At 46.3% G+C, this 24962-nt stretch overlaps 2 protein-coding genes across 4 annotated transcripts in view; one reads left to right on the top strand and one right to left on the bottom strand.

Annotated features, from left to right (window-relative positions):
- Positions 1-666: 666 nt before the first annotated feature.
- On the top strand, positions 667-23018 carry LOC133972984 (chloride channel protein 1-like). Its single transcript, XM_062410626.1, has 24 exons — positions 667-759; positions 6047-6332; positions 6438-6569; positions 6687-6815; positions 6991-7124; positions 7228-7305; positions 7463-7541; positions 7770-7895; positions 8150-8234; positions 8409-8510; positions 8835-8919; positions 10308-10463; positions 13378-13447; positions 13611-13721; positions 15241-15454; positions 15554-15687; positions 15801-15895; positions 16275-16355; positions 16477-16564; positions 17977-18059; positions 19286-19330; positions 19632-19736; positions 20777-20863; positions 21047-23018. The coding sequence occupies exons 1-24, from the start codon at positions 709-711 to the stop codon at positions 21521-21523; spliced, it is 3033 nt and encodes a 1010-aa protein (XP_062266610.1). The 5' UTR covers positions 667-708; the 3' UTR covers positions 21524-23018.
- Positions 23019-23122: 104 nt separating this feature from the next.
- The window catches only part of LOC133972046 (uncharacterized), a 29788-nt gene continuing 27948 nt past the window's right edge, over positions 23123-24962 (bottom strand). For all 3 annotated transcript variants that reach the window (XM_062409232.1, XM_062409234.1, XM_062409233.1), the window contains exon 10: positions 23123-24884. In XM_062409232.1, the coding sequence (XP_062265216.1) occupies positions 24654-24884 (231 nt within the window). In that variant the 3' untranslated portion in view covers positions 23123-24653. The remainder of the gene's footprint in view (positions 24885-24962) is intronic.

Below are 24962 nucleotides of genomic sequence, written 5' to 3'. Positions count from 1 at the left end.
GCAGCCAGCAGGAGCTGCTAGAGCAACAAGGATGTGCCCCCCCCCCCCTTCAAATACCCAGGAGGCCCACCTCTTTCATAGAAAGATCAATTCATGAAAACTTTAACAGAGTAAACAAACATTTATTTGATTTCATGAGTTCTAGTTCTTTGGTTGTATTTTTTTACTTTTTATTTATATATATTTTATATATATATATAAATAAATAAATGTAGGGATGCAGTGTAGCAGTGTAGCCAATAGTTCCAGTGAGATGATCTTTGAAATTTGAACAATGGGACCAAACTTTTTAAGTAGAGGAACTATAACTGTTTTTATAACGATACTGAGCTCAAGTTATTGAATGTTCTCACAGACCAGGGACGTTTACTATATAGAAGTTTTTTCTTTGACTTTAAAAGTTACGTGATCACGTCCTCGTCCTACACGTACGTATCAGGCTCCAATTAAACTGTTAATAAACTAGTATTTGGTACGAGACTTTAAATATCTGGTGTTTCATTCTGTCCTGACTTAACTTCACAGCAGTGAGCAGATTGCTTGGGGGGGGGGGGTAACCCCAGCTCCAGCTAGATGAAGCTGTGTTTGAATATGTGTGTGTGTGTGTGTGTGTGTGTTTGTGTCCTGGCTGGGCATCCAGCTCAGTCCTGGTAATGCTGAGACAGACGGTCAGCGGGTGGGTTTATTTTTGGGTCAGTGACTGTGTCAATGGCTGCAGATGCGTCAGAAAGGAAGGCTCTGAGATACAAGCAAACCCTGGTCAGTGTCCGTGTCTCCTTGTTCTGTCTTCTCCGTCCGTTCTTCACGTCTGTCTTTCTCTGTCCATCTGTCCATCTCTCCGTTAGCCTGTCCCCCCCCTCTCTCTCTCTCCCTCTGTCACATTTCTCTCTCTCTCTGTCGTGAGACGGCAGTTTCCGTCCCTAAGTCACTTGTGTGTCTCTCTTGCATGACGCACCTGTATTGGAATTGCAAACTAGATGTGCATGAATCGACCACACACTTTGTGTGTGTGTGTGTGTGTTGTGAACGTGGTGAAGCTGCTGTGTAACAACTGGTTTATGCACATGGTCACGCAACAGGTGCTCGGACTCTGTGCATCTCCTTCACCCCTGATCTTGGTATGCACACACACACACAGACACACACTTCATCACTGTCTCTCTGCTTCCTGCTCTGTGTGGCGGCCGGTGCCACCTGTTGGCTGCGCCTGGTTCCTGAAGCTCTCAACATGTGTAGGAATGATCTCTCTGATATGTGTAACACGGTCCGTCTGCATGCTTGTATGTGTGAAGGTTCATGTCCAACATGAGTCCTCAGATCTACATCTGTGTTCATCTGCAGAGTGTGTGCATCCGACATGTGTGTGTTGACACAGAGGAGAAACCTGATCATGCATTTGCAGCCGTGCTAATCTGCTCATGTGGCTACATGTGTGTGTGTGTGTGTGTGTGTGTGTGTGTGTGTGTGAAGGTTCACAGAACATCTGGAGGATTTTCTGTGAAGCCTGCGTCTCGGTTCAGGATGTTCCCTGACGGACCAGAACAATGAGACACTAGTTTGTTGTGCTTCATCTATCGGTCTGAAAAACTTCTGTCTTTAGATTCAACTGGGTTTTGTGTCGCACAAGATATGTTGCCACACACAGAAGTGAAAGTTAATACAAAGCAACAGGAGCAAAACTTCACACCCTTTGCATGTTTTACCTTTTTTAATATTTAATTTGTCTGAAGCAGTTTTTTGTTTTATCCAAAACAAATAAAATGTTTGACATTAACTATAAACGATAGTTTTGAATTTAGTTTTTATTTTCCACACAATCACAACATGATGGTAAACGACAGCTCAGTGAATGTGAGTAGGTGACGAGGGAAGATGAGCAGCTTTTATACAATGAGAGAAAATCAGTTGTGTGATATAAACAAATAAATTAAATGAAGAATTGAAGATTCTTTTCTTTTCCTTCCTTCTAAAAACAAACAATGACTTTTTGCACGTTGTCTTCAATCTGCACTCGATAATAATGAGTCAAAGTTCAAACGTCTCTGCAGATTGTGAACCCGACAGAACGAGGAGCATCTCAGCAGCTCTCTGTCAACGAGCCCTTTAAGGCTGAGTGGCCAGAAGGACGCCACTTTGAATAAAGTCATTACACAGAAGTTAATAAAGTCATTACACAGCAGTTAGCAGCGTGAGAGAATGATAACCACCAGGAAGTTCCCAGCAGCCGGGGGATAGTATAGCCTCGTGCTATGTGGGGCCTCAGCTGCAGTGAGACTGGACCTAAAGATGGAAACCAGTACAGAGGGATCTGATCTGAAGTGATACTGGGGGCTACCGCTCGTCCTTCATCACAACAATGACCCTGAGCTTCAGGACAAATCTCTCCCCGTCCTTTAGTGGCTCTGCTTCGGTGCAGAGAGAGTTTACACTTTGAAACCTGGAGAGCTTTATTTTAGAAATGCAGAAACAGAAGGAAGTTGTGTTTCAGTAGAATCCTCGTGAAGCTGCAGGAGCTCTGGTGTTGATCTGCTGGCGACCATGGTGACCTCTCAGAATCTAGTAGTTGTTGAAAGTCGATGCCTCGGGTCCCGGGCCGCGGGCATCGAACCTCTGCATGTGTGTCTCCTGAAGACGATACGAGCCGTGGGGACTCTCCTGTTTACGTTGTCACCCATGGAAGCAGGAATGGAAACAGGACGGTTGAGTCACCTTGTTATTATTTGAATGAGTTTGTGCTTTGGAAATTGAATGAGCTGGTTCTCGGCCCATGTTCCATCGTTCGTGGGAATCTGTTCAATAGCTTAGAAACGAACCAACAAACAGACGGAGGTGAAAACTCAGCCTCCTCAGTGGAATTAACCAGTACAGAGAAGTTACTACAGATGAGGTTTGTGGACACTGCAAGTAGCTATCAGTAAATATCAGTAAAGATCTCTGAATGTACACTCCTGCAGCAGCAGTTATATTTACTCAATAAACCTAAATGAAAGGAGCCATGTTTGTAAATCTTTAACAGAATGTCCAGGGAAGCAGGAGAGGAACTGAACGGAGCCATTTGCATTTCCACCAACTGTTGTTATGATAATTCAGGAGTTGTTCAACGAGCTCAACAAGTAGCTGGAGTCGGTCGTCCTCTCAGGTTTGATGAAACTGAAAAGATGTGGATCGTACAACAGAGTCTTTGAGACATCGATCCCTCTTAAGACAAGAAGCTGATGCTCCCCCTGACCTGAAGAAGTGTGAGGGAGACATGTCTCGTCTTCTGGATTCCTTTGCTTCTGTCCAGAACCAAGTGCCTCTCGAGTTTGGATGTGCTGACCTCTGAGTTCTTTCTGAGAAATCCTTCTAGAACAAGAACTTTTTTACTCGGGCTGAGAATCAATCCTAAAAAATAAATGTGTAAATAAAAAGTACTTTAAGTCGACTTTGAACAACAGACTATATTTGAGCTTTGTTGATATTACTCAAGGTATCAACCTGAAACTCTCAGATCTTGTTAAAACTGGCCGCGTGGAGGAACTTCATCAGTTTGTTCTTCCTGTCACTCCGTACAGGGATCAGAGGAAACAGCTGATGTTGTTCATTGAGACGCAGAGAAGAGGAAAGAGCAGGACACGGAAGAAATGGGGGAATACGATGAGGCATTGAAAGGTTCTCTGATGCTGAGAGAGGTGTGGGAAGTGTAATGAGGTATATTGGATCACACCGAGACTAAATTTAGACCCGAGTAGTGTTTCAACGGCAAAGAGAGGGGGGGGAAGAGGGAGCGGAGCAGAGGCCAGTGAAAGAAGAGGGTAATGGAGAAACAAGTGATTAGTGCAGAGTAGAGTTTCACTTTGCTCCACAGGGAAAACAGGAAGGAGAGGTGGAAAGAGGTGATATGACCCGGGGGGGGGGGGGGGGGGCTGATGGATTTCTGACAACACAACACACTGAGGCGACCGTAATGGAGGTCAACAGCTGACACGCAACTCCACATCAAATCAATTCACGTGGTTGTAGAGAAATCATGTCCCCCCTTTATCATTATGGTGGGTCGTGAACCAACACGCCCCCCCCCCCACACACACACACACACACACACACACACTTTGTTTATCTGCTCTCAAAGAATCGGTCTCTTAGTTTGTGTTTGTTCTCTTTACTGACTGGTCCTGTACCGTCAGGACCAGGACCAGTGCTCCGTGTCGTCTGCACTGGGTTAATAGACGTGGTGAATTCAATAGATGGAACATAGGTCAGTGTAAATGTTCATGTTCAACTATAAACTAATATATCCTCAAAATAACAAAGCATCATGGGTAATATGTGAGCTTGTCAATAACCAAGCAGAGAAAAACAGTTTATTTGTTGACTCTTGACGATCAGAGTAAACAACAACATTACAACTACTGACGATGCACATTGAACACACTACTGACTATATTCACTTTAAATGCCGTACAAAGCAAACTCCACATCCACCACGTTAGAGGAAGTGAAACATACTCAATCAAATCTGCTCCGAGCGAATAAGTACTTTCTAAAAAAGAAAGAATCATTTTTCAGTAGTTAATATTACAACTTGTTGGGGTATCATTTCTCCAGTGGACGGCTTTATGATGGAGTCTGACGTGTATGTAAAACATTTAGAGCTGTTGCCTTTTTCCAGGAAGTCATTTGAGTAAATGAGGAGTAACATGTAAATAGTTGGAAGTAATTTTAACATCCATATCCTGAATCACGTTTATGACACCACCTGTTCCAAAGTTTGATCTCTGAACAGAAGATAAAGCAGACGAGTCGATTTAGTCACGTTGTACAGGTGTTGAGATCCTGACAGATGATTTATGATTCATAGTTATTTCAAACCTCATCTTTAATTTCAGGTAAAATGTGACTTATACTGTGTAATGACAGCGAGAGCGGTGGAGTTATGACCCTGAGGGGGGGGGGGGGGGGGGGGGGGGGGGCTGTGAATCTATGGTGATAATCCTGACGCTGCTCAGAACTTCTTCTTTCTTTAAACTTCTCAGGAATAAGTTTTTCCTTCACACAAATTTACAGCTTCTCAGATCAGCAGGAAAGTAAAGTGTGTTTTAGATTTAATAATAAATACACAAGCACCGTCCAACAAGTCAAGACAGTTTGTAACGTGTTTGCATTCAGTTACAGCCCATTGTGTATCGAGCTGCTCAGGTTTCACTGTGTATCTCTGCTCATACAGCGTGTCCGTGTGTGTCCGTGTGTGTGTGTCTGTGTCTAAATCCATCCATCCATCAATCTGTCTGTCCGTGAACTTGCTAAATTAAAAGCTGTTGAAAGGTTACTGCACCGACGTGTCAGCACCAGACACAACTTACCAGCTTGTCATTTGTATTCCTGGAGTTCTATTGTCTGCTGCTGTTGTGCTAAGAAGGGATACGTGTGTATTTATAATTATGAGCCGAGTCCAGTGATAGAATATTATTCAACAAAGCTTAATCAGTGTAGATCAATAAATACTTGATGATTCACTGCTAATCTGAGTAGAGGAGATCATTTTTCATTATAATTATTATAAATATAATTAAACTATATTTATAGTGTATTATGTTGACTGTAGTGACCTCTGGTGTGCATACACAGGTATTGTTTTCACTTGACCTTCACATAGAAATGTGTGTATGTTTTACAGCTCATGTAAAGCAACTCGTTTAATATTCTACAGCTTGTGGATTTAACTAGAACAATATAAACATGTCAGTTTCATTTAGTGTCTGATCTTTTCTGAACTACACCAACAAATCGTGTAGAGCAGGAAACTGTAGAAACACTAGAGCATCTTCCAGGTGTGAACGTCGTGGCGTGAACAGGAGCTAAACCCTCTGTGAGCTAGTGACTGATGAGAGTTCATCTTCTCCTGAGGTGTTTGGGTCAAAACGGGGTTCTGTCTATTCTTAAAATGGACCCTCCTCTGCCAGAGCAGTGAACTGTCCCGCTTGAGTCTTGTCCAATGAGCAAACACCGGGAATTCACTTGATCTGTGCCAATTCATTAACGGGTTGTTCTCCCGGCCGGCCCACAGCTCTATGGGGAGTACCAGGAGCACCAGGGAGGCTCCGGCAGGCGGGAGGCCACGCGCCTGCTGACCGAGAGGCAGATCAAGAAACACGGCGACCACCACCGCGGCCACGGGAAGACGCGGCACGGACTGGGCCGCCGTGGTCAAAATGGATACCAGAGTCGCTATCAGAGCCGACACAGGAACAGGCGCCAGTCCAACATGGAGGCTGAGGCTGCTGATGAGCAGGCAGCCGACCCGGACATCATGTCGTCCATGAAGAAGAAACGCTCGTACTCTAAGTGTAGAGGTGAAGAGATTCTGATTGAAATAGATGCTTTATGAGACTCATTGACTCTAGATAAAGATGGAATAGAGTAGAGAGATAGACCTTGACCCCTGTGATTTCTCTCAGACTGCATAGCACGTGTGCAGAGGTTCCTCGTGACCCGGTTGGGAGAAGACTGGATCTTCCTGGTTCTGCTGGGCATCAGCATGGCGCTGGTCAGCTGGACGATGGACTACGCCAGTGCAAAGAGCCTGGAAGGTAGGACCACAGATCCCAGGACAACCCGTCTAGTTTCAGGTTTTTGTCTTAGCTCCTTCAATCCCACACTCTTCATCCTGCTTGTTCCTCCTCTTCCTCCACTTCATCCCTCTTCAGCCTATAAATGGATTCATGGGGAGCTGAGGGGGAACATCCCGTTACAGTTCCTGGCCTGGGTTTCATATCCCCTGCTGTTCATCCTGTTCTCCTGCCTCTTCTGTAACCTGGTGTCTCCTCAAGCGATCGGTCGGTACCTTCTCCTCCTCATGTTGGTGCTCTCACACGTCTCTGTGCCGTCATTAGAAACAGACCAATCAGAAAGCTCAGAGACTTAAGGTTATGAAAGTGGTCCCACAGGTGTTATTATTCTATAATTATCTCTCCTTCTTCCATTCTGTGACACACCCACCTCCTGCCTCAGGCTCTGGAATCCCAGAGCTGAAGACCATCCTGAGAGGCGTCGTGCTGAAGGAGTATCTGACCCTCAAGGCCTTTGTAGCTAAAGTCATCGGCCTGACAGCGGCGCTGGGCAGCGGCATGCCCGTGGGCAAAGAGGTGAGTGACCCCGAGTCTCTGCTGCTCCCTGTTATAGATCATCTTATTCTCTATGTACATGATGTCCCTCTACTCTCCTCACGGACGCTCCTGCTCCTCTCAGGGCCCGTTTGTCCACATCGCCAGTATCTGTGCTGCAGTTCTCAGCAGGTTCATGTCCTTCTTGTCAGGAGCTTATCAGGTACGTTGATCTCCATTTACTCAAGAGTGTTTTTAAACAGGATAAATACTGTGTGAGATATTCCACATTTATATGTTGTTTTTCCATCATCTCCTTCCCCTCCTCCTCCTCCTCCTTCCCCTCCTCCTCCTCCTCCTCCTCCTCTGTGGATCAGTAGAATCCATACTGTTATACAGACATCCTAACAGTGGGCTGCGCTGTCGGAGTGGGCTGCTGTTTTGGTACTCCCCTTGGAGGTAAATAGATAATAACATATTTAATGTACAAGTACAATACATGAACAGTAGTATAAAATACAACATGTAATACTTTACAGACTCCAGTTTGCAAATACACAAACAGAAAAGGGAAAATACTTGATATATTCATTATATGATATTTATATTTGAAGTATCTACTTAATTACGTCTTTTATCATTTAACCTGATCGATCAGTGACTGTGTTTCTCTCCTTCCTCCACCAGGGGTGCTGTTCAGTATCGAGGTGACGTCCACGTACTTTGCTGTGAGGAACTACTGGAGAGGATACTTTGCAGCTACGTTCAGCGCCTTCATATTCAGAGTGTTATCCGTGTTCAACAAAGACGCAGGTATGAAGATATCACAATGCAAATATTCTGCTGTTGGTTTGTGTGAGACAATAATTTGTCACGAGCCAGAAGGTCTCAGATTGAACTGTCTGTTTAGTTTACTCTAAGTTAATGTACCGGGTGTATATACCACGCATTGTCCACTAGATGGTGTCGTCCTCCAACATGTATATTTAGTAAAGTTCTGCTGCTGTTTGTTCTTGTTTTAAATGCTCAACATTTGTGTTTATATGTGTGTTGTCTCCGTCTCCCAGTGACCATCACTGCTCTGTTCAGGACAAACTTTCGTATGGATTTCCCCTTCGACCTGCAGGAGCTGCCGGCGTTCGCCATCATCGGGTGAGCGACAGGAAAACTGAGCCCATGACAAACATGTGGCTCTTTACTAGTTTACTAATCCCTGATAGAAATGTGCAGATAAAAATATGTAAATGTAACATCATGTTGTCTCCTCGTGCCTGAATGAACGTCTCTTTGTTTTTATTTATGTGAGGTCATAATGTTTGTGCTCAGGATTTGCTGCGGCTTCCTGGGAGCGTTCTTCGTTTATCTCAACAGATGCGTGGTTCTGTTCATGAGGCGACCCAACGCCATGACCCGCTTCCTGACCAAACAGTAAGATGTTCTCATCTGTTCCAAAAGCCAGAAATCTACAGTGGGAAAATCTATAAATAATCTGTAAACACGTCTGTAAGATTTTCAGTTAGTGTTCATTTTTTAAAACAAGAACATAACACAATTTCAAAATTGTCTAACTCTTTGTATTATTATAGCTTAATAGAGCTCATACTCCCTCATACTTTATTTGCTGTGTATCTGTAGATATTTACCCCCTGAGCTTGTTGATCACTCGAACACACTGAAAAGAACACGGATTTGAATAACTTTTCATAATTATCTTTGCTGATTTCCTGTTCCTCTGTCCCCCCCCCCCCCCAGTCGCCTTGTATTTCCTGCTGTGGTGACGCTGGTCATTGCCACCTTGACCTTCCCGCCCGGGTTTGGACAGTTCATGGCAGGAGAGGTCAGAGTTCTTCATCTTCTTGTCGTTCCTCTCGTGTAAACAATGTGTTTGTACCCGACAGCCGAGCTGACGTCGCCCCTCAGAAGCAAACAGCTGTAACCACTGAATGTGTTTTTAAAAGCACCATCAGCATATTAATGTGCATCCGTGGCCTTGGATGTTAGTGTGGGTGTTTCTTATTCATCGGCAGCTCGGAGCTCGTAGCCTTTGTTCCGTGTGATATCAGAGGGAGCTGTAAGGTGAAAGCTCAAACTGCCGTGAATCCACGACTCCACCACCTTCCTGTGTTTCACACACATTCAGAATAGACAACCAGGTGTGAACCAGGTGTGTGTGTAGTGTTGTGTAGCTGCACATATACCCGCTTGTTTCCAGATGTCACTCAGCAACACCTTAACTTGTTGTTTTTTTGTCGTTGTGGGCTCAGAGCAGATCTTTCACACCCTCGTTGTAGAAAAGTCTCACAGCTTTATCACCGTTTTAACAGCAGAGGAGAGAAGTGATTCTAAAGTTACTTCAGGAGAATAGAAACGGCGTCGGTGCAGAATGAGGATCGTCTGTAACTGACAGACACTTTTCTCTCCTCTGAAAGGTGTGTTCAGCTTTTGAGGTTTGAAATCCTTGAAGGCTCGGTGCGCAGCGACAGGAGATTAAATGCAACACGGGTTGTGAACCAGGCGTGAACTGGAAACTTCAACCGGCACAGGAAAGCCTGTTATCACACCGCGCTCTGCCGAGGCCCGAGGAGCCGCCTCCTCTGGGTTCAGACTCACAGAGCGAGGGGCGTCGGTTCAGGGCCTCGATTCAACCAGAGCCGGAGCAGGAAGTGAAAGAGTAGAGAAATCTAAATGACGTGGGTGTTCCCCCCCCCGCGGTGGCGTCATGCAGATGCAGGAGGTGCTGGGTTTTGTGCCTGTGAGCAGAATCAGTCATTTATGCAAATGTGGAGCAAACCAGTTGAAGAGAATTAGTCATTCCTGACTCATGTAAACAGGATGAGTCACTGGTCCAGCCGTCTGCTTCCAGATCCACTTCCTGTCGGTTTCTATCCCTCTTTACTTTCATCCTCTTTTCAGTTTTTTTTTCTGAATTTATCCTCTTTCCTCCTCTTCACCCGTTATCCTCCTTCATCTTCCTCTTCTCATGCTTCTTCCTCCCCCCCTTCACTTCCTCTCCTCTCACTCAGTCTGTATTTCTCTTTTTCCCTTTTTTTCCATTTCCACTCTTTCACTTACTCTTTACCCCCTTTCTCTCTCCTTCCTTCTTTCTATCTCCCTCCTCCTGTTCTGTCTGTCCTCCCTGTTCCCTCCCTGTCTCCTCCCGCCCTTCCTCCCTCTACCTACTCCCCCTGTCCCGGTCCCTCTCTCCCTCTCTCCTCACCCCTCCAGCTGATGCCCAGGGAGTGCATCAACTCTTTGTTTGATAACTTCACGTGGACGAAGATCTCGGGATCGACTCTTCCTCTCGGTCTGGGCCGCTCGGCCGCCTGGATCCACCCGGACGTCAGCGTCTTCGTCGTTCTGCTCCTCTTCCTCCTCATGAAGGTCTGTGGCTGCTGGTGAATGTGTGCACATCGAGAGTGTGTGTTTGTGTGTGCAGCTCCACATGACATCAGCATCTTCCTCGCCGTCACCCTATAGGAACATTCTCTGCAGGTCACTCATGTTGTGTGTTCGTGACAGGGGCATGTGTGTCTGTGTGTGTCTGTGTGTGTGTCTCCCCATTTTCTCCCAAACCAAGGTGAACCGTGCTGGAGAGCTGCTAGCACGTCTACCTTTCTTATGATTTCTTTAAAGCAGACACACACACACACACACACACACACACACACACACACACACACACACACACACACACACACACAAACACACACTGTGTCACTGTCCTACTTGTATCTGGTCTATAGATACTGGTCGACTCTGATCCTTATACAATAAATAAAGATGGATGACCTTGCAGCTCCCTAAAATGAAGACAAGTCCTCTAGGGCGCCCCCTGGTGGCTGGCTGCAGTATAGGTCACCCTGCCACCTCCATGTTAGCAGATGAGACATGGACCAAGCAAAGGAAAATCTTAAAAATGTATTTCTGTCATTTCAAGTCGTTCTTATCCCACTGAAGTTGGTTCAATAGTTCATGTTTCTGATCAGTTTGCTTTTAATTATTATTTGATAACGGGCTGAGACGTCATGATTGACTGCTGACACTGACACTGACGGGTCGAGCATGAACAGAACCTTGATGTCCCGGCTTGACTCTAAATCACTAATCCGCAGAATCTGACTACAAATGACTTCAAAACACAAGATGGCAGCAGATGAACCGAAAGTCTTAATCAGTCATACTTCCTGTTGTCAGTTACCAGTTAAACTGTTAAAAATAAATGATAAATGATAATATCTATAACCACCAAACTAAAGCCTCCTCACGTTGAGCCGTATATAATATTCACACAGTCAATCTGTCCCCCCCCCCGGTGTTCTCCCTCATTTAGAAATGGTGTGACGTGAGTTCATGTGTCAAACGTCCTCCAGGCGAAGACTCTGACCCGTCGTCAGTCTGCTGCAGGAAACTGATCCAAGCGGTCGCTGCTGCAGATCTGCTGCCTCGCAAGAGAGAGAGAGAGAGAGAGAGAGAGAGAGAGAGAGAGAGAGAGAGAGAGAGGAGACGTGAGAAACTCCAGAAGAAGATTCTTTTTGGATGTCCTCTGAAATGGACACTACAAAAAAACATTTCTCCATTTCCACAAACTCCATTGAGCCTTTTCTAGAGTCTGTTTTCCTGCGCTGTTTAAAGTCACATTATGAACAGAAATGTCCTCTAAATAATCCCGTCAACAGGATATCAGAGCCTGTCACTCAGCTCTACCCTTCATCGGTTTAGTCATGGTGTACAATCTGACAGTGAGCGCCCCCTGCTGGATCACTAGGCAGACTCGAGGCTCAAACAGGTCTGTACAGTTCGAATATGAACTTCTCTTGACTTTAGAATGAAAACCTGCATCCCTATGTTGTGTGTAGGGTTTATTCTGTATAGTGACAGTGGAAGTTTGAGCTTTGAACAGTTTCACGTCCGACTGAAACTGTTTTCACTTCCGTTTCCTCTCCGTCTTTATCGCCCAGAAACAGATGGTGATAATTCCTATGTTTATTTTTCCTCCATCTCCACACTGTCCTCCCTCAAACTCTGGTTCCCAGTGTTTCCACTCCCATCTGTCTCCCCAATTCTGACACCGACCGAGGAGAATGTGTGTGTGTTTTGTGTGTGTGTGTGTGTGTGTGTGTGTTTCTGCATGATTGTGTTGGACTGTCAGGATTTCAAAAGCAAACAGACGACAGTGAGCTCGGTCCTCTCCTGTCATCAGTGGAGCTGCCACACAGTCTGAGACGCGCTAATGAGATTTTATCTAGTATCACGATAATTATGTTCTCAGGCAACGATGACAAACGATGAATAGAACAGTGATCTGGACGGTTGAGATGGTAAAGTAGTGTTTCTCCCTATCACTTCACATCTAAATGAGAAAACCCAGCATGTGGTCTCTCTCTCTCCCTCTCTCTCTCTCTCTCTCTCCCCCTCCTCTCTTTCTCTCTCTCTTCATCTCCCACACACACTCGCTCCGGGGCTTGAACAAAGGTAATCATTATCTCTGAGGAGCCGTCGGCAGCTGAGAACAAAGCACATTATCACACAAGCTTTGTTGAAGCCACATCCTGATGAAAACACAAACTGTTCTGAGACAGTGTGTGAAACGTGTGGTTGTTTTTAACAGTTGTCCCTTCGTGTCCACTCGGCCCCTCATCGTCTGCAGCTTCACTGGAGCAGCTGTTGATTAAGTGCCTTGCTCAAGAACAACCAAGGGTGACTGGGTTCCCTCCCCCCACCACACACACACACTTTCCACATTTTCCACTTCTGTAACTCAACAAGCGATGCTTTTTTTACCTCCTACACAACTTCAACCCAGAGATGACGAATTGCTCAAAGGCCCCGGGGACCTGACGTCACCGTGTTGCTATGCAGCACATGATGCTGAGTGGTCTGATGAGCAGGAGGTGGGTGACCGGCCTCAACAAGGAGAGGTTATGGAAACAGGAAGAAGGAAACAGAAGAACTGGTCTGTTCTCGTTAAGTAGAGGGATGGAGATCCTTTCTTTCTCCCAATGGAAGATCAAGTTCAGACCATGACCTTTCCCAATACTTTATTTTGAGCTTTTATTTCATCTTATGTATAAAAAACTAACTTAAGAAACATCAGTGTGAAAAGAACGACCACCAGAACTAACATGGAGGAGGTGGGGTGTAAGACCTGTACTGCAGCCAGCCACTAGGGGGCCTCATGATGACGACACTGAATCTTTGCCGTAACAGTTTCATGTTAATATGATTTTCTGTCCTCTAACATTCTTCTTTTGTTCATAAGCAGTTTGAAGCTCACTTTGTTTTCACTCATCCTCAGTTCTGGATGTCTGCTGTGGCCACCACCATGCCCATTCCATCTGGAGCCTTCATGCCAGTCTTCATACTGGGTGAGCAAATGCTCCAGTGGACTTTGGATAAAGTTGTGTAGCCTGCACGATAATGAAAGAGGGATTTTAATGCCTCCACTCCAGCAGCAGCTGAATAATATTATATAAAGAATAATATTTGACTGTATTTTATTTTGAAGGTGTTTTCTGTGTCCTCGTGTAGGAGCTGCGTTCGGCCGGCTGGTGGGGGAGATCATGGCGACTCTGTTTCCTCAGGGGATCGTGTTCGATGGCATCCTCTACCGCATCATCCCCGGAGGGTACGCAGTAATTGGTTAGTTTCCCCTTCCTCCTCTAAGCCAATCAGGCGCTCTCCGCATTTAACCGCCATTCAATTGTTGACGTCATATTGTTGAAGCCTAACTGTCAAGTTGTCCAGCTCCTCTCCTCTCATCCCTCCTCCTCCCCGCTGTCCTCCTCCTCCTCCTCAACTGTCAACCTCCTGGTCCTCCTCATCCTCCTCCTCATCTCCTCTCATCCCTCCTACTCCCCCCTGTCCTCCTCCTCCTCCTCGACTGTCAACCTCCTCCTCTCTTCTCAGCCCTCTTCCCCTCAACAGTCCTCCTCCTCGTCCTCCTCCTCAACTGTCAACCTCCTTCTCCTCTCCTCTCACCCTGCTGTCCTCCTCCTCCTCCTCCTCCTCAACTGTCAACCACCTCCTCCTCATCCTCCCCCCTCACCCCTCTTCCTCCCAACTGTCCTCCTCCTCTCCTCTCACCCCTCTTCCTCCCAACTGTCCTCCTCCTCCTCCTCCTCCTCCTCTCCTATCACCCCTCTTCCTGCCAACTGTTCTCCTCCTCCTCTCCTCTCACCCCTCTTCCTCCCAACTGTCCTCCTCCTCCTCTACCCTCAACCTTCTGCACTTGCAGCTTGTCAGTACTGGTCAAGATGTCCTCTTCCTTCTCTCACTCCCCCCCCCCCCCACACCTCCTGTCAGCCTCTCTGGCCCCTCCAGTTGTCACCCGTTGTCATGTTGTCTTCAGCCACCTCGTCTTCCTCCTCTTCCTCCTCTTCCTCCTCTTCTCTGTCGTCCTCTTCCTCCTTCCCGTCCGAACATGTTCTGGCTTTGCTCTGACAGTTAAATGTCACGGTGGCTTCTCTCTGCCGTCCTCTCCTCAGCCACTGACCCAGAAACGTGGCCTTCCTTAAGTCCCTGTACTGTTGCCCTACAAAGCTCATCCCTCTTCCCGCTGCCTTGATCCCTCCTTCCCTTCTTCCTCGTCTTCCTCATTCCCTCCCCACTTTCTCTATAATTCAACTTCTCCCTGTCATCTTTCCCTTTTCTGATATTACCCCGTGACCTCAGGTGCTCCCTGTCTCTTCTCACATGTCTTCTTCGTCTTCTATTTTTCCTCAAGTACACATTCGTGGAAGTTCTCTTCTATTTGTCTCCTCCCTCGTTCATTCTATTCCAGCTGCTCCCCCTTGTTCCCTCATGTTTGATTCTCCTTTTTCTTATTCCTATGTTTTTTTGGCTAGGTTTATTTATGTAAATCTCATTATTAATTTATCCCTTATCTGTTTATTTATTATTTCTCGTTCTTCACTTGTTTCCTTATTCTGTCCCTTCCTATTTTCCTCCTCATCCGTCCTTTCTGTCCCCTCTCCCATGTTCATGTCTTCTTAACTCCGTCCATCCTGCTTCTCAACCTCCCTTTAATATCCCCTCCCTTTCTTCCTCTCTTCCTTCTCATCTTCTCCACCTCTCCCTCCTCCATGTCTCCACCATTCTTTTTCCATTCTCACCTTCACCGCACCTCCCTCATCATCCTCCCGTCCCGTGTCTCTGACAGGAGCGGCGGCGTTGACCGGTGCGGTGACTCACACGGTGTCCACGGCAGTTATATGCTTCGAGCTGACAGGCCAGATCTCCCACATCCTGCCCATGATGGTGGCAGTGATCCTGGCCAACATGGTGGCTCAGGGCCTGCAGCCCTCCCTGTACGACTCCATCATCCAGGTCAAGAAGCTGCCGTACCTGCCGGAGCTCGGCTTCGGTCACATGAGGTGCGGTGCGTCCTCAGATTACATTCTCATCACCGTGACCTCAGCACAGACTGTGGATCTGTGGACATCCAGTGTTTTCACTTCCTGTGTCCCTGTCAGCCAGTACAACATCTTCGTTGAGGACATCATGGTGAGAAAGGTGAAGTTCATATCCTCTCAATCCACCTACCGAGAAGTCAAACTGCTGATGGACTCCTCCTCACTCAAGTCGATCCCGCTGGTCGACTCAAAAGGTAGAAGAGAGAACAGATTTACATTTTAATACATCGAGTCCAGGTTGTGTAGTTAAAGGACGAGAGGATGTTCAAGCCGTGACCGAACTCGTTGTGTCTCCTCCGTCCTCCAGAGTCCATGATCCTGCTGGGCAGCATCGACAGGTTGGAGCTGCTGGCTCTCTGTGATTGGTGGTTGTCACCGGACAGGAGGCTCCTCATGCAGGAGGTGAGGAGCTCAGGGACTTATTTAAAGTTTCTGTCAGACTGAAAGATTAAAAGATCACTTTTCTTTTCCTGTGTTCTATTACAGAAACTGTTATGGAAGTTATTCTGTTTCTGTGGAGGAACCTAAAACAAGACCATACTGTTCTTATATATAATTCTATATATACATTTGATCAAAACTGACCTGATCTGGTTACGTCTCATTCCCAGTATGATTATTCCTAACTTGTTTTTAGCTGAAGCCGTTTTTGCACGTTTCCATGTTGAAACGTGCAAAAACGTTGCCAAGAAAACATTTAAATAAAAAGCCGGAGGTGTTAAAACGATGCACAGGTTTTATGATTTATAAATCGACACTGAATTAATCATGTGTCCGTCAGGAGCAGAACCAGTCTCAGAAACACAGCTGGGAGTCCTTCGCCTTCGTGGACGAGGATGAAGAGGAGGAGGAAGGGGAGAAGGTGAGTCTCTGTCTTGTTACCTCTGATTTTAAACCTTCTCAGTCTAATGCTGTTTTCAGACATGAACTATTTTTTTAATGATAATAATATTCACTTGGTTCTGTTTGGTCGTCGCCTGCAGGGCGGTCCAGTCCAGGAGGAGAGGAACGGCCCGCTGCCTCCTCCCAGAGCCCAGGAGCCGTCCTCTAACCACACCACTCCCAGTCCCGGTGAGCTGAGACCATCAGTCTCCCTGTTAAACTCAAACATCAGAATGGTGTTGTTGCACTTTGCTCAAGGCCTCAGACTTGTTTTGCTTCTGTGGGAGCTCGGTTCCACCCTGACGTCCAGTTTAACGTAGAACCGAATCAACCCTCTGAGGAAGGTCACGGGTTCTGATCCGTCTTCCTTCCTCCTTAGCTCCGTTACAGTTGTAAAGTTCTGTGGCGTGGAGTCGGGGCTGGAGAGCAGAAGCCGTACGGGGTCTGTCACACTGACACTGATTCCTTCAGACAACTCGAGCTCACCACGATGATGCAATCGGGTTTATTCCTGCTCCTGCACTGAAAACATGTCAACTGGTGTGACTCAGCAGCATTTAGTCAGAGCCCAGCTGGTGTGCAGCTGGTTCTCATGTGTGTTAAACACATCAGCAGCGAGTTGACACAAACACAATGTGTTGACGTAGGAACTGAGTAACTGTGAGAATTCATCTAATCATCAGGAATGTTGTTCAAACTGTACAACAACAGCTGAAGCAGCAAAGACGATTGTTTGGGCTTCAAGTACAAAATGTAGGAGTGGAAATCATTTCCTCCCAGCGTGTGATGTGACCTCCTGACCACATGTTCTAAACAGAGCTGAACAGCTCTAGTGTGCAGGAGCCCTCGAGGAGTCTCTTCAGAATCAGATCAGTTGTCACTTGGACTGATTCGATTTCAGTGGTCAAATGTCTGAAGACTGAAACTGGTTGACGGAGTAGTAATAGTAATAGTAGTTCCTTCTCAGTGATACAGATATTAACACGCTGTAATAAACAACATGTAGTTTGAAAGACACAACATGATATTTCCAGGGTTATTCTCTACTCCACTTCTTCACCTTTTATCCCAATAATTAGGGTTTTAAAAAGTCTTCAATTTAATTTGTTGAAACCTACAGAAACAAATCCTGCAGCTGCACACGGACTTCCAACCGTTCTGATCACTCTATTAATTGTTATAATTTTATTAACGTCTCGTCCTTTCATGTGATTCTCAGAATCGCCTTGAACATGTTTGTTCGTCTCTGTCCTCAACAGATGTCCAGCGATTGGAACTAATAACTCTGTAACCCTAAACAGGAGCGAGGGAGGGTTTGTCTGCCTGTCGCCACAAGTGCCCAGATGGTGTGTGTGTGTCTGTGTGTGTGTGTGTGTGTGTGTTGTGTGTGTGTGTACCCATCTATTGTGGCTCCGCTAACTCCTCAGTCCATGAGTGAAACGGTTTCCAGGCAACACCAGCTGGAGCTGCTGGTGCTGCTGCAGTCTCGAAACCTCGATTAGCAATTAGCTGATTCTCTCCGACTGGCTCCTGTGTAAAGATGAGTTTGTGTAATTCATTTAATTCATTAACCTGCTGCGCCCCCCCCCCCCCCCTCACAGAGAAAGGTCCTCTGCAGTCCGTGAGGAGAACCCTGACGAGCCTCTTCACCTCCACGAGCAGACCGACTGAGGGGCAGGCGCAGGTGTGTCTGCACTTCTTGTTGCGTCCGATTCCTGAACACTTGTGTGTCTGTGTGTGTGTGTTTGTGTTGTGAAACATGTACACAAGCTGCAGTAAACACGTCTCGACTCTGTGATTCTCCGACGCCAAGAAAATTTCCCTTGCAAATAAAGCTCCTCATCATTTTGGCAGAGCCGGGCCGAGACCTGACGCTGGCACTGCAGGGATATCAATATTGATGCTTTCTTTTTGCCGGGTCCTTTTTCATTATCTGGCTCTGCTCTCTGTTCAGGCAGAATCACACTTGATCTGATTGACTGAGGCACATGAATACACGACTGCTCCCTCAGCCTCAAACTCCCTGAAGTCGAGCGTCGCTCTTTCAGCCTCGTCTCGTATGAATATGGAAGCAGCGACCGGAGGTGGATTTATTATTCGGCTCACAGGGAGAACAGGTCCTCGTTTATATGAGCAATCTGTGACAATAAGCATATGCTTGTAAGCTCGCAAGATTAGAGTTTGATTTCTGTTGTGCCGCCTGCTGGGGCTTTGAATTGACAGTCTGATTCTTTATTGTGTTTTTGGATTCAATCCTATGCACGGGTATTGTTTTGTTTTTATTCAGAGCAGCGAGCTTCAAATCTACACCTGTGAATAAAAACAGACACACGCTGGGAAATCCCTCCTCGGGTACAATGGTCTGGAACATGCCCCATTGTTGTGAACACAATATCTCTTATTAGATTAGATTAGATTCAACTTTATTGTCATTGCACAGTATAAGTACTTATACAATGAAATGAAGTTTAGCGTCTAACAAGAAGTGCAAAAAAAGGAGTTAAAGTGCATATTTAAAATGGAATGTAAATAAATAAGATATGTCTCATCTCATCTCATCTCATTTTCATCCGCTTATCCGGGGTCGGGTCGCGGGGGGAGCAGCTCAAGCAGATAAGATATGTACATTAGCAAATATATATGGAATATTACAGGTATTGTATGATATAAGAACTATGAGCAGTAATAAAGGAAATAGTACAGTATTAACAGCTTTTGTATGATATAAGAACTATAATACAATATCTGGAACCAATTTGGTACAAACGAAAGAACAAAAAACAGAACTGTAAAGTTTCAGAGAAGGTTTTCTGGACTTTAACTCAACACTGACGGAGGATAAGTTTATTAAATCATAAATCACAAACATGTCTTCTTTGGTTTGTTTCTTCCTTTGTTTACTTTCTCCAGGAGCCTTGTCCTCCGCCCCTGTCGGACACAATGTCTCCAGAAGAGGTACAGTAAAGATGGAGGGACGGGGGATTTGCATGGTCTTGCAGAAATTAGTTTTTAATATGTATATGTAATATACATATACGATGCAGAGTGCTATAGAGCTGCAGTTATATTACCATCTGTTTAGTTTTGAGTCAATCTGGTAAACTCACGAGGACCTAACTGTAAACGCTTGTTGTTATATATCTAATCATCTGCTGTGTATGAGTCATGTAAACTCATCCTGGGCCTGAGTTTGTGTTGTTGGTTCTGAACTGATGCCAGACCGTTGACCTCTGTGACCTCTGTGACCTCGCCGCAGATCAAAGAGTGGGAAGAGGGCGAGATGGACAAGCCGATGGAAATCGACGAGATCCGAGTGGACCCCTCCCCCTTCCAGCTGGTGGAGAGAACGTCGTTACACAAGGTGAGAGAGGAAGGTCGAGCAGAGGTCACAGACACATCCAGTGAGGCTGCATGGTGGGGGGGGCAGTTTTATTTGATGGTTTATAATTGGTTGGAAAGTTAAAGAGGAACTTTCTTTCAAATACACTTTTCTTTAAGTTCGTTGTTTCTCAGCATTGTTTTGAATTTAGCCCCGATGCCTTACACACCAACTGGAGGAATTCATTTCATGGTCGGTGGGTTGTTGGTTCTGTTCTATCAATGATAAGAAACAAGGTTCCTGAACCATTTGCAAATCAGAATATATCTGACAATTAACAGCTGGGGAAAGAAATCTCAATTTAATGGCAACACACGTCATTCAGTTTAAGAAACAGGGAATATGTCAATTGCTTCCATTTGTATTGACTTGTATGATTCATTATTTCATATATTGCATGAAATTACATCAGGAGTCCTGCGGTGGATTATTATTGCAAAGTGTAAACTCACCATGAACCAGTTTGTTTTTAAAGGAGCTTGTAAATGGAGCTCAGCCCCTCGAGAAGGCTTCAGGGTTTGGTTGACGTCCCCACGTTCGACTTTATGTTTAAGAGAGGGGGGGTCTCCGGCCGAGCCTGGGCTTCATCACATTGTCTCGTATGGACAAGAAGGATGTATTTACGTTACGTGCCTTGCTCAAGGACGATTCAACGGTATCTGCTCAGGGTGGAGATCACACAGTCATTATGATGAAGGGGCTTCGGGTTTGAACTCATCCACGAAATGAGCAGATTTCTTTCTACCTGGAAACTCACTGAAGGAGTTTTTCTCTCTGGGTTCACCCGGAGCTTCGGGCCGGTTCCCTCTCATCCATCTGTGTGTGTCTGTGTGTGTCTGTGTGTGTGAGCTGCTGTGTCTAGACGCCGCTGCCGGGGGGGGGGGGGGGGGGGGAAGCACGCAGCCGGTAAATCGTCTGAGGTCGCAGGAGGAAGTGAAACTGAAAAGCCGTCCTGCTCCTGGGGGGGGGGGGGACCGCCGGGTTGTAATGATGTGGGTGACCTTCTCACTCTGTCCCCACAGACTCACACCTTGTTCTCCCTGCTGGGGCTCAGTCACGCTTATGTGACCAGTATCGGCAAACTGGTGGGTGTGGTGGCGCTGAAGGAGGTAAGGAGCCTCACTTCTTCCTCTTCTCCATTTACCTCATCCTTTCGTCTTTCTGTCTTTTCATATTATTGTCTGTCTCCTCCTGTTGTGAAGCGTCTTCCTCATCTCTTCTTCATCACTTTTTCTGTGTTCCTCCTCCTCCTCCTCCTCCTCCTCCTCCTCCTCCTCCTCCTCCTCCTCCAGCTCCAGAAGGCCATCGAGGGCTCCACCCGCTCCGGGGTCCGTCTCCGTCCTCCTCTCGCCAGCTTTCGTGACATCAGCAAACACAAACCTGTCTCTAAACCTCCGTCCTCCTCTCCCGCTGCTCCTTCCTCCACGACGTCCACCTCCCCTCCCTCGGCTCCCGCTGCCCCCCTGCCTCCGTCCTCCTCCTCCACGCCTCTCCCCCACCACCAGAGTGAGACGGAGGTGTGGATCGAGGGGACGACGGGGGAGGCGGAGGAAACGAGCAGTGCGGGGAGCGGGGGGGTTTTCTGCACAGCCAGTCGGAGTTGCAGCTTCGACAGCAACCTCAGCCTCCCTCCCTCCTTCACTCCTCCCCCGGGGCCTTTCTCCTCCACCGCACCTCCTTCTCCCTCCTCCATCCCTCTCTCCAGCCCGAGGCCCCGTCAGGGACGCCTCGATGGGGGGGAAGACAGCGAGGATGAGCCGATGGTTTAGATCAGACGAGCTTGACTTTTTTATAAAGAATCTTTTTTTAATGGTTTGAGTTTTTTTCTTCTGTTCTTAATTTTTTGCTCCGGTCGTTGGACTTTCACATTTACCTCTTTACTGATGCTGATTCTCATTTCACTGGACTTCACCTCCTCCTCCTCCTCCTCCTACTCTACCTCCTCCTCGTCCTCCTCCTCGTCCTCCTCGTCCTCGTCCTCGTCCTCCTCCTGGTCCTCGTCCTCTCTGTCTTTCACCAGCTCTGTGTCTCTACGATGTTTGAGACCGTCCTCATGCTTTTCTCTCTCTCGTTGTTCACCCACCTTCGCTCTGGAGGGTTAAACTTCCCACTGAAGTTTTCCTCTGTTCTTAAACTTTATTTTACTAAACTGTTTCCTTCAGGATTATTTACTTGTCAGGGAGTCAAACGAACTAATACAAAATAACTCCCCACTACAACTCATTATCTCATTGTTAGTGTCCTGCTCTGCTCCGGACTTGAACCACCGACTTCCTGCTTTACCTCCTGAGTCATAATGTTAACATGTCAAATAGTGAAGAGCTGATTTAAATCCACACCTTGAGACTCTATCTACCTGAAAGCAGCAGCTTGATGAAAGTGAGTTTCTGTCCCTGTGAACAAGGAGAAAGTTTCCTCTTCCCTCTCTGGAGATCAGTTCAAAACACTCAGAAGTTATTAACAACCAGAGTTGATCTCCAATATTCAGCAGGAAACTTTTAAATCATGAAGATTTGTTACAGCTGCAGCTCTTAAGGTTCAGGAAGCAGAGGATCATGGGTAATAACCAGCGTTCAGTGGTGTCCTCAGAGCCAGTGGGTTATTGTCTGATGGTGTTGTATGAGTAAATATCAGTTAGTTGTGCGTTACCTCATCGTTTGTGTATCTTTAAAAAAGGGGTTTTGTATCGGATGAGACCAGAGGCTTTGGATTCTCATCTTTTTTTTAAACCTGCGATGGAGCATCTGGACGGCAGGAGACCGATGGAGCTGCTCAGTCCACTGTGGAGGAACGACCTCCAAACTGTGAGGCGACCTTGAGGACGCAGCCTCAGGACTGATCCTGGTTCAGTTGATGGATGTTGGAGCTGAAGGCGGCTGGCGACACACACAACCCCCGTTCACCAAACACAGCTGTGCCACAGATTCAGCACCAAGTACCACTTTACATCCTTTAGACTCGTAAAGAAGATGTTGTTTAACAGATCTGTTAAACCCTTCCTCCCTTCTCCTTCATCGCTCTCATCTCCTCCTCTTCCTCTGGACTCAGTTTCTCAGGTGCTGTTTTTAAAAGTCTTCAAACCTGCAGATTTATCGAGAAGCTCTTCTTCACGTGTGAATTTAAACATGTCTGTTTCTTAAGGGCTTGTTTTTATCCATCTGTCTGTGGTTGTGATGTATTTATTTATTTCACTTTTAGGTGACTCAAATGTTATCTCTTTTTAAAACTGTGAACAATGTAGGGAAATAAAGTTTTATTAAGTGAAATGTCCAAATTGTTCCTGGCCCTCAAGTTTCTTTATTTATTTAAACTCAGGGGAGAAACTAGGATGTAGAAATATTGATTTTAACATCATCTAAAACATTTCAATGTTTCCATCAATGACAATAAAACAGAACGAAAAATAATCTTTATCATCTCACGTGACACGTGACAAATAACTTCCTCTGTTTTTGTTTATCATCTAGATTCTCATGTTGAAGCAGCTGAAACAAAAACCCACCATTTGCAACCGGCTTTTTAAAGTGGAACCACAACAAACACACAAAGCCTCAATGAGCGAGGGCACTACTCTGCCTCCAGGCACGGGGTAATGAGCAAGGCAGTGAAACAGTTAGAAGGGAAACGACTCTGGAGACAAACCTTCCACATCCACACTGAAGCTTGAAAACCAACTTTAAGTTTCAGTTCATTTTCTTTAGATTCAAATAAACAATTCAAAACGTAAAGAAGATTAGTCTTCACCTTCAGGAGCCGTCACATCATCCTTCTTTGTTTACAGTCCTGTAAACCAGCACCTTGATGGTGAGAACAACAACAACCAGTAGTGAAACTGGAACAGAACAGCAGCCAGAAGAAAGATTCCCAGAATATATATATATATATATTTTACACACAGACAAAAGCTACATTCATACAAACAAACATTACATACATACAAGTCTTACAGTCGTACAAATACATATCAGTTTATTGGATTTTCTTCTTTTATTATAAAAAGCACTTTGATATGTTATTACTTTGTTTACTGTGTTACACTGGTAGGGCTAGGTCACTGTTAGAATGCATGCACTTTGCTGTTGGTTGAGTCCAGATCACGCGTTTGCAGATGACTCTGAGTGCACGCTACACGCCACACGCTACACGCCACACGCCACACGCTACACGCCACACGCCACACGCTGTGAGCGTCGCATTCGACCGGGTTCACGACATCACAGCCGCTCAGACAAGCTGTCAATCAAACCCCAACACACGTGGAACATCAGACGACTCCCTGACCAGGTCTAGTTTATTCTCCTGCAGGTTTTCTCACATCACACACCCACACCCACACACACACACACACACACACACACACACACACACTCACACTCACACTCACACTCACACTCACACTCACACACACACACACACACTTCTGCTGCACTCCGGGTTACTTGCAAAGAACCGTTTGACCCAACGTCTGGTCGTGTCCGTGTTGGTTGTATTGCACTGAATTGTTTCGAAGCTAGGCCCTGTCTTCTTCCTCTGGTCCTACGTTGTCTCTTTTTGAGGATTTCACATCCGCCTGTTCGGCTTCTGATCCCGGAGGTGGAACCGAGAATCGATCTCCCCTCGCAGGGCGCCGTTCAGAAGTCACTGAATCTTAGTTCGTCACCTGCCACAGAGTTTATTAGTTCATCGTCTCATTCTGTTATATTCCACATGTCCCTCGTTGACCTTTGGGGCTTCTTGGCGTCAAGTCTGTTTACATTACATCCAACGTTTCCATCTGAAAGAAGTCTTCTCCCAGCTGCTCAGAGTGGGTAAATAGGTGGGAGGGGGCTGGGACAATAGCTTGATGATTGATTATTGGAGTCTTTATTTCTTGTTATTGTCAGTTTGTGATCGACTGATTCAATTGGTCGCCACGAACACGACCGAGCCCTCCTCCGCCTCCTCGTCCTTCTCCTCCAGCGACTGGACGACACAGGGCGTCACCTCGAAGGGTTTCCTCGGCTTCATGAACTCGATGCTCTGCGCTGAGAGTCCGGGACTTGAACCTCTGGTCGAGTGGACGTCCTCCCGCAGCGGGGACGGGCTCAGAGAGTAGCGCTCCGGCTCCAAGGTCAATGTGACCTCTTGTACCTGTCGACAGAGGAAAGGAGGAGTTGAAGAAGACGAGTTGAGCTGTGTCACAGGGGAGGAAGTCTCTGTTCTACCTTT

Source organism: Platichthys flesus, chromosome 17 (genome assembly GCF_949316205.1).
Source record: "Platichthys flesus chromosome 17, fPlaFle2.1, whole genome shotgun sequence".
Lineage (NCBI taxonomy): Eukaryota > Metazoa > Chordata > Actinopteri > Pleuronectiformes > Pleuronectidae > Platichthys > Platichthys flesus.
This window is presented reverse-complemented; position numbering and strand designations above follow the sequence as displayed.

Coding starts and splice junctions, on each gene's coding strand:
- LOC133972984 (XM_062410626.1), top strand. CDS start 709: ATGGCTGCAGATGCGTCAGAAAGGAAGGCTCTGAGATACAAGCAAACC. Junction 7,896..8,149: donor CGTGTTCAACAAAGACGCAG/GTATGAAGATAT, acceptor TCCGTCTCCCAG/TGACCATCACTGCTCTGTTC. Junction 13,722..15,240: donor CGGAGGGTACGCAGTAATTG/GTTAGTTTCCCC, acceptor TGTCTCTGACAG/GAGCGGCGGCGTTGACCGGT.